This window comes from Uncinocarpus reesii, genomic scaffold (assembly GCF_000003515.1).
Source record: "Uncinocarpus reesii 1704 scaffold_2 genomic scaffold, whole genome shotgun sequence".
Taxonomy (NCBI): Eukaryota; Fungi; Ascomycota; class Eurotiomycetes; order Onygenales; family Onygenaceae; genus Uncinocarpus; species Uncinocarpus reesii.
In genome coordinates this window covers 2078770-2091222 of record NW_003052499.1, presented here as the reverse complement: position 1 = coordinate 2091222, position 12453 = coordinate 2078770, and the positions used below count along the sequence as shown (strand labels likewise).

The 12453-nt window shown below is 49.6% G+C and overlaps 5 protein-coding genes across 5 annotated transcripts; 2 read left to right on the top strand and 3 right to left on the bottom strand.

Annotated features, from left to right (window-relative positions):
• Window positions 1-450: 450 nt before the first annotated feature.
• Window positions 451-3022, bottom strand: UREG_03683 (dipeptidyl-peptidase 5; the record flags this gene model as incomplete). Its single annotated transcript, XM_002544120.1, has 8 exons — window positions 451-592; window positions 658-869; window positions 920-1152; window positions 1214-1436; window positions 1493-2495; window positions 2547-2785; window positions 2842-2893; window positions 2955-3022. The coding sequence occupies 8 exons, from the start codon at window positions 3020-3022 to the stop codon at window positions 451-453; spliced, it is 2172 nt and encodes a 723-aa protein (XP_002544166.1).
• Window positions 3023-4583: 1561 nt separating this feature from the next.
• Window positions 4584-5408, bottom strand: UREG_03682 (uncharacterized protein; the record flags this gene model as incomplete). Its single annotated transcript, XM_002544119.1, has 2 exons — window positions 4584-5281; window positions 5345-5408. The coding sequence occupies 2 exons, from the start codon at window positions 5406-5408 to the stop codon at window positions 4584-4586; spliced, it is 762 nt and encodes a 253-aa protein (XP_002544165.1).
• Window positions 5409-7925: 2517 nt separating this feature from the next.
• On the top strand, window positions 7926-8959 carry UREG_03681 (uncharacterized protein; the record flags this gene model as incomplete). The annotated part of the gene is made up of 3 exons (XM_002544118.1): window positions 7926-7958; window positions 8153-8431; window positions 8489-8959. 3 exons carry the CDS (start codon window positions 7926-7928, stop codon window positions 8957-8959), a joined length of 783 nt encoding a protein of 260 aa, XP_002544164.1.
• A 368-nt stretch (window positions 8960-9327) lies between these two features.
• Window positions 9328-10152, top strand: UREG_03680 (uncharacterized protein; the record flags this gene model as incomplete). Its single annotated transcript, XM_002544117.1, has 1 exon — window positions 9328-10152. The coding sequence occupies one exon, from the start codon at window positions 9328-9330 to the stop codon at window positions 10150-10152; it is 825 nt and encodes a 274-aa protein (XP_002544163.1).
• A 125-nt stretch (window positions 10153-10277) lies between these two features.
• Window positions 10278-12122, bottom strand: UREG_03679 (uncharacterized protein; the record flags this gene model as incomplete). Its single annotated transcript, XM_002544116.1, has 3 exons — window positions 10278-10676; window positions 10745-11051; window positions 11104-12122. The coding sequence occupies 3 exons, from the start codon at window positions 12120-12122 to the stop codon at window positions 10278-10280; spliced, it is 1725 nt and encodes a 574-aa protein (XP_002544162.1).
• Between the last annotated feature and the right edge of the window lie 331 nt (window positions 12123-12453).

Here is a 12453-nt window from a genome sequence, read left to right as displayed (position 1 = left end):
TTGGCCAGCCCTGATGTTTGACACCTCTTCGTCTGGTTTTTCTTCTTTGTCCTTTTTCTTTCCTTCTCTTTTGACTGCTATATGTTATAGGCTTTTGTTTTTTACTGTCTTCTTGGTGGATTTACTGGTTCTTATATACCCTACACTATAGATTTTCAGATCTATAAGTAATCATCCCGTTTAGACTTCCAGAATTCAATGTAACTGCTGTTCATACCCATGTCTTGCTTTACCCTGAGAAGGTTATTTGCTGTAGGGTAATTTGAATACTCGTATCATAATTTAACGAAGTACTCCGTAATTGACCGGATGGTATTGACTGCTCAATTCCCAAAATCTTTCGGGGAGAATATAATATATACAATTAGAATTGAGGAGTTATTCCGTAGGCACTAAGGCGCCTAGCTATATAGCATGCGCAGCATTATTTAGGAATTATCAACTGTTTGTTTACGAGTTGAGGTTGACAACTGGGACCACAGTGTCGGTCAGTTTGATCGCATCAGGGTTGCTCTGTCCAATGCCAGAGTATTTGTTGACCCAGCCAAGGACTTGTTGGTGCCAGACGAGAGAGTTCTCGCGTTGAAGGACCCTGCAGAGTATACGTTAGCTACTTGCTCAATGGCCATGACGGGAGAGGGGCGCGGGAATTCATACCAATGGTTCTCATCTGGGAAGTTGAGGAAGCGGCTGGGGACGCCACGACCCTGGAGGACGTTGAAGATACTGACACCGTCGGCAACAGAGAGACGGAAATCCAAGTCATTGTGAATGATAAGATGAGGAGTAGCGAAGCGGAGAATGCGCTCTGGGGCAGATGGGTCGAAGCGGTCAAAGTTCTCGCGGGCATCCCAGAAAGTGCCGTTGAACTACGAAGCCTGTTAGTGCATTCAAGTGTTGATGCCGGGAGAATACATACGTCGTGTTCCATAAACCAGAGCTCCTCGGTAGCGATCTTAGCGGGAGCGACGAAGGTTCCGTCGTGGGAGACGAGCGCCTTGAATTTTCTTCCAAAGTCGGAACCCTGGATCCAGTTGACCATGAAACCACCGTAACTTGCTCCAGCAGCAATACCATTTTCGGTGTCAATGTAGTCAATGGACCGATCAATGTGTTCCCAGCAGTTCACGAGATCTCTGTAAGGAGCACCTCCTATAATTGCGGCAATTAATAAACGGAATACTTTGATGCCGGTAACAAGGTCACAACTTACCCCAGTCATTTTGAATAGCGTCGGTGAATGCTTGACCCCATCCAGTGCTGCCCGTTGGGTTTGGAGCAACGACGACGTATCCCTGATCAGCCCAGACCTTGGGGTTCCAGCGAGTGCTCCAGGAATCACCCCATGCTCCCTGGGGGCCACCGTGGATGAGGAATGCAAGTGGGTACTTTTTGCTGCGGTCAAAGTTCTCCGGCTTAACAATCCAAGCTTGGACCTATGCCGTTATCAATTAGCAATCAAGTCAATATGAATCTGAAGATGCAGGATTACCTCTTGTTTGTCTCCCTTGAAATAGAATTCATCAACATCCTCAGGGCCAAGTCCCTTCAGCTCAGGATCATGCTCGTTGGCAAAGAAAACCTTTCGTGGTCTGCCGGTTGGGCTGGCAATGTAGTAGAGCGCATTGGACCAGAGAGAAGTAGCAGTGACGAGCACGCGGTCAGATCGCTCGATGAAGTTGAAGGCACTGACAGAGCCGACGTTTTGGATGCGTCGGGGTCTATCGCGTCTTCCTCCCCTGGCAGGGACAGAGAAAAGACGGCCGGTGCCGCGATCATCAGCGGTGACGTAGAGGGATCTTCCGTTCGGAGACCATTTGATAGAGCCAGGAGATCGGTCCCAATCCTCTGCGACGGCCCTGATGCGTGGGGATCGTCCAACAGTCGCGACGTAGATAATGTTTCGGTCAGATTCATAGTTTTCACCATGCATCTGCAAGTATGCAAGTTCTTTGCTATCAGGAGAGAATACAGGAGAGGTAGAGGCACCTCGGACACCTTCTGGAGTTGCGTCACCGTCTCGCGAGTTAATAGGAGTGAAACGAGAAGAGCCGTCGTGGGGCCCAACGAAGATATAGCTGGTGGTCAAGTTGGCCTTTGGCAATTCAGGAGCCTTGCTCATGAATGCGACGGTTTCACCGTCGGGGGAGATATCATAATGCTCGGAGCCACCGAATGGCGGGTAGGGAGACTCGGCGTGCTTGATGGGGGAAACAAGGTTGTTCAAGTCTCCAGCGAGTTTATATTGTCCGTCTCCTCTCTTCAATGTGCCGGAGAAGACAGCATTGAATTCGGTGGTCAGCCAGGTGTCCCAGTGGCGAACGTAGAGACTCTCGTAGATACGTGCACTGGAGTGGTATTTCTTGGCCGTCTCGGGGTTGTAGAGGGTGCCATCGGGTGTCGATTTGCCGTTGGTCAAGAATTTGATGTCACCGTTCCTGGTGCGGACGGCCTTGAGGCCGCTGAGGGGACCTGGTGCAGAACCAGCCTTGTATCTAAGAAGGGTGTTAGTAAATAAAACCAATGTTTGAACAGCATCGGCTTACGCCTTGGAGAAGTCCTTGGTATCGGAGACCCAGAATTCAACACCGCCAGGGGTTTCGGAGCTGGTGCCGTTGATGTAGAGGATTTCAGTGCCTCTGCCGAGCCAGACGATTTCAGACACGTTGGGGTCGTCGGTGAGGGTGGTGATCCTGTTGTTGCGGAGGTCGATGAGATCCCACTCATTCTTGACCGTTTCGTGCTTCTCAAAGGAGTACTGGGTGACGTGGAAGAAGGCAGTTCTCTGTTCCCAATTTGTTAGCAAACGAGCTCTGGTCATGGGTGAGGTCTCAAGCTTACCCCAGACGGGTCCGGAACTGCCTCTCCTCTCCGTGGAGCAGAGATGAACTGCCTGGAAGCAAGCGGTCATGTCAGCATTCGAAAACCTGCCATTACTCTTGTCATTTGCTTACTGTGGAGTCATGGACAGTGCCGGCGACGCCAGCGCGGTGGCTGCGAGGAGCCATTTAGCCATCGCCATGGTTACAGACGAAGACGAGAGCCCAAAGAGGTGACTTGATGTGATCGACTGTTCATCTCCCCGATTGTGGGAGCATGGGGCGCTTTAAATATCCAGACAGCCAGCCCTGCTCGGTCCAATCGTGGACTCAAGGCACCCAGGGGAGCGGAATCCCGTCTCTGTCCGTAATCCTCCCCTCATTTCGCTGGTGTACTCACGCTAACCTGTCGAGTATAAAGTGACAGAGTTCTACGACATCGCAGAGTTTGGGATCCAAGAAATGCATCCTTGCCCTTGCTGGCCAGGAAAAGCTTCGCGGTGGATTTGAGAGCAGGAGCACATTATTATGGGATCAAACCGCACGCAGTCTCTCTACCTTGAGGGAGCATACATGTTCCCCAGTCGCCGGCGTTCTTGCAGGCAAAGCAGCAAATGAATGCAAACCGTCTCCATCGTTCCACAGGATCAGCTGTCGGAAACTGGATTCCAGCCAGATACGGGTTGCGGAGAGAAGGTGACATTTGGGCATGGGCCAGCTCGTTCCTCCAGCACAATCCGTGATGCGAGAGAGAAGGAATCCACGGGTAATCATGGCTCTCGAGGTTACAATGCCAAGTCTGAAGAGTTCTTCCAGAGACGCTGGACTCCGCATTTTCCCAGAGTCGATGAAGCCAGGTCCCAGGGAAGGATTCAAGAGCCGGATATTTCAAGCATTGCTGGCCTGGGGAAGGGATCAGCAACGCTCAACCCCAAGGCCCAGCTGTGCTCCCTTTGATACGCTGGAGGACGGAGGCACAACAAGGGTCTTCCTGGCATATCACGTCGCTAGCTTTCGGCTAACTAAATTAAAAGTCGCCACGATCAACCGCTAGGGACGCCGTGTCTGGCTTCTTCTCGACATGCTCGTCCCGCGAAAGTGACAGCAATCAAGAAACAGGCAGGGAAACGACGGGTGAAACACTACGGAGCACTGGGAGGAAAAGTGCCAATAATAACACATCGCGAGTGGAATATCTCAGCTACAATGAGGATCGATCTTGTACCGTTCTCGCAAGGTGCCTGGCAATCCCTGGAGAAATTTCCGAAGCGTGTCCTGGTCGACAGCTTCATGGATGATGACATGAGCAGTGAGCACGGCGGGGAAGCATGCCGTCAACGGGATGATCGACTTCGTGTTCTCTGGGTGCTTCAATTCACCCAGCTGAACGTGCCAATCGTCTTGAGGCTTCGGCGATCAAGACTCACCGAAGCTTGCTTGATTCCGCTTTGCATCCTTGGGCAGCACGGTGGGCTTCAATCACCGTATTGTGGAGCGGGACATTCATTTCCTAGGCGTCAGTCCAAATCGTTCTTCCGGCTCTACGGGAGTTCTGGAACTTCTTCAAATAATGCTTGCACGGCGAAAACCTCGGCGATATAACCTTGTACGAGGTCATGTGCAATCTCGCCCAACATGGAGACTAATCCCATATTATCAAGCTTTCGCAGACCGTCTTTGAGATCCTGTTGAGAAGAAGAGGAAAAGACAAGGGGTTCACATGTAGCTATTTCTATCCTGACGAAACTGGCTGAAACCCTGCACTCATTCCAGACTTGGAGCGAGGGCGACCAAGCTGAAGCCAAAATCCCCTTCACCGGCTTCACTTTTCTTTCCAGTGAATGTACGAATTCCAAGATTCAACGCATTTTCACTCAGACAGTCTTCATCAGCTCCCAGAGCGCCTCGATCAAGCGGACCTTTTGTTCCACCATTCAACTCCCACAGATGGCCATCATCTCCTTTCACAAAACTAATGAAGTGGAATCCACATTTATCCCCAGGGTTGGGAGCTCGCGTGTCGCCTCTCTGAGCGGCAGAACGATGTGCAGCTTCCAGCACCGGCGAATCGTACAGCAATTTCGCACGGTCTATGCGAGATAGTGGTACAGCGGCTTTGAACAGTTGATCAAGCCCCGACTCTGGCTGAACAAACTGACGGGCTGGCCCGTTGCCAATACAGTGCAAGAGGGCCATTAAGCCACAGGCGTTTCCAATGGTTTGCTCAAACCACAAAACCGGTTCCTCCGGACCAAAACCTTCATAATAACTTCTACCAGCTTCTTCAACGTCACGGGCTCGATGATAGACATCTCCATGGCAGATGAAGATTAGCCCGTACACAGGGCGGGGGATAAACGAGAGCAATTCCGCATCGTCAATGCTGTAGACGTCGTAGAAACCAAGCGCCGGGGAGACGCCCAGGTGGTGTACCAAATGGGACATAACGTCCGGGTTGTTCTCTGGGGTGAACCCGCAAAATCAGCATGATCTGAAGCTCGGCAAGGTCTTTGAGAACCAACTACCTAATGGCACGAAAGTCTTCTTCCCGTTGATGTACTCGACGTCCGGTCGTTGATCCGTAGCCATGGTGTCGTTCCTAAGATGAGAAATAACCCCAAAGAGTATTTGCTTCCTTTCCAATCCAGCTCAAAACTTCGCCAGTTCACTCTCTGCAACTGGTGTCTCGAGAGGAAAAGATGATGCTCCGCGTTAATGCCAAAGACAAGCTGACTGCCAGGCAACCGCCGTCAACGCGTTCGAAGCACATGACTGAACATCACAATCTTCGACGGCTTTACTCTGTTCGCTCCATGCTCAGCTACAACTCTGCGCGGGACAGATTTGTCTTTATTCTGTTTCATGTCCTCAATATCTGCTCTATCTGAGGGCAAGCTGACTCCAACCAACTACGTACAGCCGTTTGTCTGTGCCTCGCAGCCATCATCAGTGCCAACCGACTATTATTGACGACTCTCGACTCTCCCAGCTTGGGCCGAGATGCTCAAGATCCCAATGTAACTCGAATCTCCGCTAACTGCACAGTGTAATTGACTGGATATTCTCCGTGCCCAGCTCCTTCGGCCCATTTTGACCAAATCCTCCGGCTATCAACGGGCTGGGATGTTTCACAACGAATGACTAGCAAAGGAACGTGAGCGTTTCTGGAACTAATTGGACGGGTTCGCGCACATGAGTGTACTTCCAGGGATCAATAAATAAGAAATCGCTTTTGCCAGCAAGGAACCGCGAATACGATCACTCCCACTGTTCGTACATATAAGGTACCATCCGATGCCAATAAGCTCCGGGTTGAGAGGGTCGCATCCGCGAAAGACTCTCAGACCCGTGAATCAACGGTGTGTGGTCAAAGTTAGCTAGCAATTTATATCAGCTAGAATTATTTTCGCGTCCCCTTGCCCGCGCAGAGTTACAGGAACGAAAAAGAAAGAAAGGGCGTGCAACAGCTAGGATTCCAATCTCGCGCGGGACAAACGGGACCCTGGGCAAGCTTGAGCTGCATCAATCAAATGATGATCGGTTTGCTAGATTTGCCCTGCAGCCATACTGGTCGACAAGAAAAGAGGTAATTCCAGGGTTTATTTTTATCCAGTTTCCTCCGGCCCTATTCCACTGGTCTCGAGGCTGAATCGACTTTCACATTTCGATCATACCCAAATGGACTGCCAGTCATTTCGGTATCAGGTCAGCAACAAATAATGGCCAGATCGACTGCATGCATGGTGATGACTATTTTCTGATACCCTCCCACAAATCTGCCCTCTTTATCTTTACAAAAGGGTTCGGCCATAGCAAGTTGCATAAACTCTAGCGGCGATGGGGAACGAAGCGCTCTTCTTGAGGCCAGGTAGGAATGAACAGTATCCAGCTGGGAAGGATCCTCTTGCACTCTTTTCAGTTGAGTTATCAACACTCTTTCCACTTCTGCCACTACTTGCAATCCCCACAAATCAGATGGAAACTTCTCAGGAAAGCTCGGCGCATTGAGTCTGTCCGATATATTCAAGACTCCCAAGACTCATATACACGATGATGAGTCGAAAAGCATCAAACTCCCTTTATTTCTCGGTTCAAACGGGAAAATCAAACGAGCCTAGAAGCCCCGTGCCTCACTTAGCACGTTGAAAGGTCCCAAGATGTTTATGTTCCGGTCGCACCGAAGATCAAACAATACCAGCTGCACCATTAATTGAAGCCATTTAGCCAACCGGCTGGGCGGGAGTTGCAGCATTCAAGGAAACACTCTTCACAATGCTGGTATGGTAGGCCAGCACTTCCATATGCCTCTGGGAGCTGCGGTAACTTCGGCCGTCAAGCCATCGAGGTCAGTAAAACAGTTGCCTTATCACAACTGACAAAGCTTCAATCAGTTTGGAAGGCGTTGCTTTTTGATTCAGCACGCAACAGCTTTGCTTGGCTCAAGCTACAAAGCAAATCGATGGAGTGCAGCACAAAGGCAGAACTGTTAATCCCCATGTGTTAGATTCCAGTGGTATCCAGCAGATATGAGATGCATTACAAACCTTATGGAAGAGGACTGTTAAGCTCTCTTTGACAAAAGGTACCTGACTTCAGTAAATTGCCACACTTCTCCATCTATTGATGGGTTTAGCTTCAATGCAAGATGCATCTCCACGGCTCTTGATCAGAAAATGACTTTGACACAAACATTATTTGTGAACCAGGAAAACGATGCCGATAAGACAAGCTAGGATGTTCATCAAGTATCGCAAGTGAGTTTGTAAAAGTGCTTGGAGCTCGGGAACCGATGTTTCTCCCTCGATATATACAGCATGAAGTTTTAAGGATTGGATGAGAACAGGCTAGGATGGAAAAATAACCAGCCACCATATGGTCATAAATGTCTTTTAGGTGAAGATAATGTGACGGGATACTAGCTATACTAGCTCCACGAATGGAACTCGGGAGAATTCGCACCATGCGGTTGGAACCCGTTAATAGACGGTCGCATTCGTATCCCCAAAGCTGAGAGTGCGTGTCGCGGCTGCCTGATGCTGAGGGCATATATCATGCTGTCTTTGCGCTTCAAGCTTTCAACGTTTCTCATCCTCTGACAGCGTCACGATGGCGCCCATACGCAAGGTCGCCATTTTCGGTGTAAGTGTCCTAGTTATGTCTTCGGCATCAACAATCCAACACTGACAGCCCTACTGGCATCGGGCAATTTTGGCAACCCCATCACCACAGCTCTCCAAGGTGCCGGATTTGATATCACCATAATCACACGACTCCAATCTACCGCAACTTTCCCGCCCGGAATCCCCGTGGTCAGAGCAAGCTACAGTTTTGAGGACCTGGTGAAAGCGTTGGAAGGGCACGATGCTGTTGTCTGCGTCGTTGGCCCCGCCGGGATCCAGTACCAAGCTGTCATGGTTGAGGCTGCTGAAGCTGCAAAGGTGAAACGCTTCATTTTGAATGATTTTGGCTGGGGACCAGACATCCGTTCGTTGCCCGAGTTTCATGACATCCATGCGCAGCGCCGTGCGGGATGGGATCGGGCACAAGTGCTGGCGAAGGCCAATCCGGAATTTACTTACACTGGTATCACCACCGGAAATCCAATCGATTGGGTAAGTCGTCCTCCCCCAATATATAGCTGGATCTATTCTACAAATCTTACTTCCAAGGCTTTACAAAAATTCCCGCTCATGGGTTTCAACATCGCACAATCTTCTGCTATCATTTACGATTCGGGGACAGAGCGATTTACCGGCACAACGCTGACTGGCATTGGACAGGCTGTGGTAGGTGTGTTGCAGCACCCCAAAGAGACGGCAAATAGATTTGTGAAGGCGCAATCCATTCAGACCTGTCAAAATGAGCTTCTGGAAGCTTTCGAAATTGTCACGGGTAAAAAATGGGATGTCCAGAAATCGTCCGTCAAGACCCTTCTGGAGAGTGGACGGAGCAAGGCTCAAGCAGGCACAGGCGGTTGGGTTTTAGATTTGGTTGTGGCTCAGTTGTTTGAAGAGGGCGAGGCTCGTTGCATGGTGGCACCATCAAGGGAGGAATCTGATGCAGAGTTGCTGGGAATGGAAGCAGAATCTCCGCAACAGGTCGTGTCTAGAGCTTTGTCCAGGGCTTCGAATGATACATAAAGGCTATTGCAGCTGGTTCGTTAGACAAGAAGCTGAATAAATCAACCAGTCACTATTGCTATCCGTTACTCACCCCCATCGTATGTTCAGAATTTGATGCTCTTCTCCGTAGAGTATTAACGCAGATGCTTGTGTTTGTTATCGGCTTTTTAGAGTTTGATCGGCAGGAACCCGCGATATCGCCTCGGCAAAACTGATCCAGACAATTCCAACGGTAACGGCGACAAGCTGCTGCGCATCTACGCTTTTTCGCCTGTATTAGATATTCAAGTTCATACACATCAGCGGCATATTTATCAGATGAAAGCTCATCATCACCACTAGAACCGGCGCATTTTTTTCACCAGGCTACAAACGACACAAACACCATGCAAGAAACCCTCCAGTCCAGCATTCTGCGCTCCCCACCATTCTACTCCGCCGACGGTATCGTCAATCTCCGTGATGTAGGGGGCTACGCCGTATCCTCAACCAGTTCTGTGAGGCGCAATTTCGTTTATCGTTCAGCGCACTTGTCTCGAGCTACGTCCGAGGGCGCCAGAGCCCTCGTCGAGCAACTCGGGATCACCAAAATCTATGACTTCCGTTCCGTTCCCGAAACAATCAAAAACCCGTCTTGTGAAATTCCCGGGGCAGAACGGTTGCATGTCCCCGTTTTCACAGACCAAGATGCCAGTCCGGAAAACCTAGCCTTGAGATATCGGCATTATGCATCGGCAGACGGCCCGAAAGCGTTCATGCATGCGTACAAGGAGATATTGAGAAGTGGAGCAAACGGGGCGTACAGAGCCGTTTTCGAACATATTAGGGACCGGCCAACGGAGCCGTTACTGTTCCACTGCACGGCTGGAAAGGACCGAACAGGCGTATTTGCGGCCCTGGTCTTGCGCGTCGCTGGCGTACGCGATGATAGTATTATCGGTCGAGAATATGAGCTCACTGAGGTTGGGTTAGGCGCCTTGAGGGAGGAATTTATACAGAATCTGCTAAAGCACCCTGCTTTGAAAGACGACCCATCGGGTGCGTATAGAATGACTTCAGCAAAAGCTGAAGCAATGGAGGCGACGCTGGAATGGTTGGATGCTACATATGGCTGTGTTGAAGGATACATGAAGGAAGCTATTGGGTTTGGGGGCGATGATATTGAAAAGATCAGGAGGAATCTTGTGGTGGAAGAAAAGGCAGTTTTGTAACGGCTATAATCAGGTGGAGACCCGAACGTCTGTTTATCTGGTTATCGAGGTTAACGAAGCCATGATGGCACGAAGAATGATAAAATATGACATACCAGATAGATTATGCTTTATATCGAATCAGATTACCAGTTCTCCCAAACAGCAGCTGGGAGCACGGTTCTCATAATTCTCCAGTGCCCAATTGCACTTTGCGAGTGCCAGTTTTCAAGTTGGCTAACTTGGTTTTTCGTTAAGATTTCTGGATCTTTGCTATTCGTGTTCCGAAAGGTTTCCTGGGGGATCTCAAATTTCGGGAACATGTATGATTCTCTTGACAAGCTCCCCAGGTAATCAGCGTTGGTTGGTTTTCTGAATTCGGGTAAATGTTTCGTCTTTTTGCAGAATATCACCATGTTGGTAAAGTCACCTGCTGGCCCAGCGGTGGGTTCGCCTTCACGAAAGATCCTGCATGATGAAAATGCAGCTAATATGGTCCGCACTATAAGACCAGCTGAAGGTAGGGCTAAATCACCCGCGTAATTCTATGATTTAGATGGTAATCCGTTAGCGTATCACGTTGGGCTATATTGATAATGAGGACGCGACGAACAATTGCGATTACTCCGTCGTCCTGAAGCAAGTCGCGTAGGCCGTGCATAAAATCCAACGTAAACAGATCCGCAGGTTCAACACCGCCGGTAAAAACATCATGTACAATAAAATTATAGCGAGATGGCGAATGGGATTTTCTCTCACGTTGGATGAAAGTATTCGCATCTTCGATCACGGATACCGCTTCGCTCGGGAATTTGAAGTATTCAGTAGCTAACCTATACACCACTGGGTCTATTTCAACAACCGTAGTGTTTATCCCATGAGCAACAAGTGCAGCGGGCATAGTTCCGATTCCGAGGCCGCTACACGCTAATTAGCTGGAGATACACACCACATCGGGCTCAAGCACGTTACATGACAAGGGCGTTGGTGCCCGGCCCTGCTTGTCGCCGATCCCCGTTATCCAGATTGATCAACCTAACGGCCTCCAGCATCGTGAAAACCGCATATATGGGATCTCGAACTACTTGTTTTGACACGTCCGCAGGCGGAATCCATTCTCCACCAAGAAGACTATGATCACATCTCATGACCCTGAAATTAAGCTGGTTGTTCTCGAGCACCGATAGGTAGCCAGTCAACGACTCTTGACGGTGCAGCAGAGTGTAATTATTTGCCTGAAGTCGAGAGTTCAGCCTCGCTGTGGTAATATCAGAAGGGACGTGAACATTGAACGCGACCGAAAATATCAGAGATGGAATAGCAAATAAACCCCATTTCGATGGTAAGCATATCGAGTATAACGATGCTACCATAAATTGAAGTCCGGCCCGAGTCATCAGGCTGCTTGATCCTATACGGTTGGACATGACCCCTCTTGTTACTTTCAACATGGTAGTGAATAGGACGTACAGTCCCAGGAACTTCCCCTGACCAGCCATCAAGCTATATCCAGTGTTAGGACTGGAGTTTCCCAGGAGTATCGCCGCTGAGGCGACCGAGAGCACGACCAAAGGATATAGGGTACAGAGCTCCGTGACGAATGGTCCAAATATAGGCCCAAGTCTACTACTGAGCTGAAACATAAAATATTGTATAGTCGGAATACTCCAGGCAAGGACTGGTAGCAGCTTCAAGGGTATTTTAAAGCAAACGACTTTGACGCGTCCAATTCCGAACCATCCGATAAGACCAGCAATCATAACACCTTGTCGATGAAAGGACGCCGCAGGTACGGATCCATAGACCGGCGATAATGTCAGCTGAGAGACATGCGAAGAGATAGCGGCTAGAACAACCACGGCCACGCCCTGGAAGAACGATTTCAACACATTTTGAGCATAGGCCTGCTGAGAATCCCTGCCATTATCCCGCGCATCGCGAGCTTCACTAGCTGAAGCTCTGTCCCTACGAAGGGATCCTGTTTTTGGCATGATAAGTGTGGCAAATTGACGAGAACCGGCAATCCAGAAGCTGTTCTGCTGCACCTGGACAAAAGGCACGGATTGTAGTCTCGCGAACGATAGAAGAAAGTAGTGATAAAATAGCTATACAAGTAGAATCAACAGCCCAAATGCTGATACAGTGAAAGAAGTGACCTGCCCACAGCAATCAATATACAGCACACCATGCCGTCTCATATAGCAAAGCGGATGCTTTTGAGCAGTTGATGTTGAGCTGTTTCAGGGCAAGACCAAGTTCAGGGCTGACTAAACAAACGGGTTAACATACTTCCCCACCCAACGAACATCCCCACCCACCGAA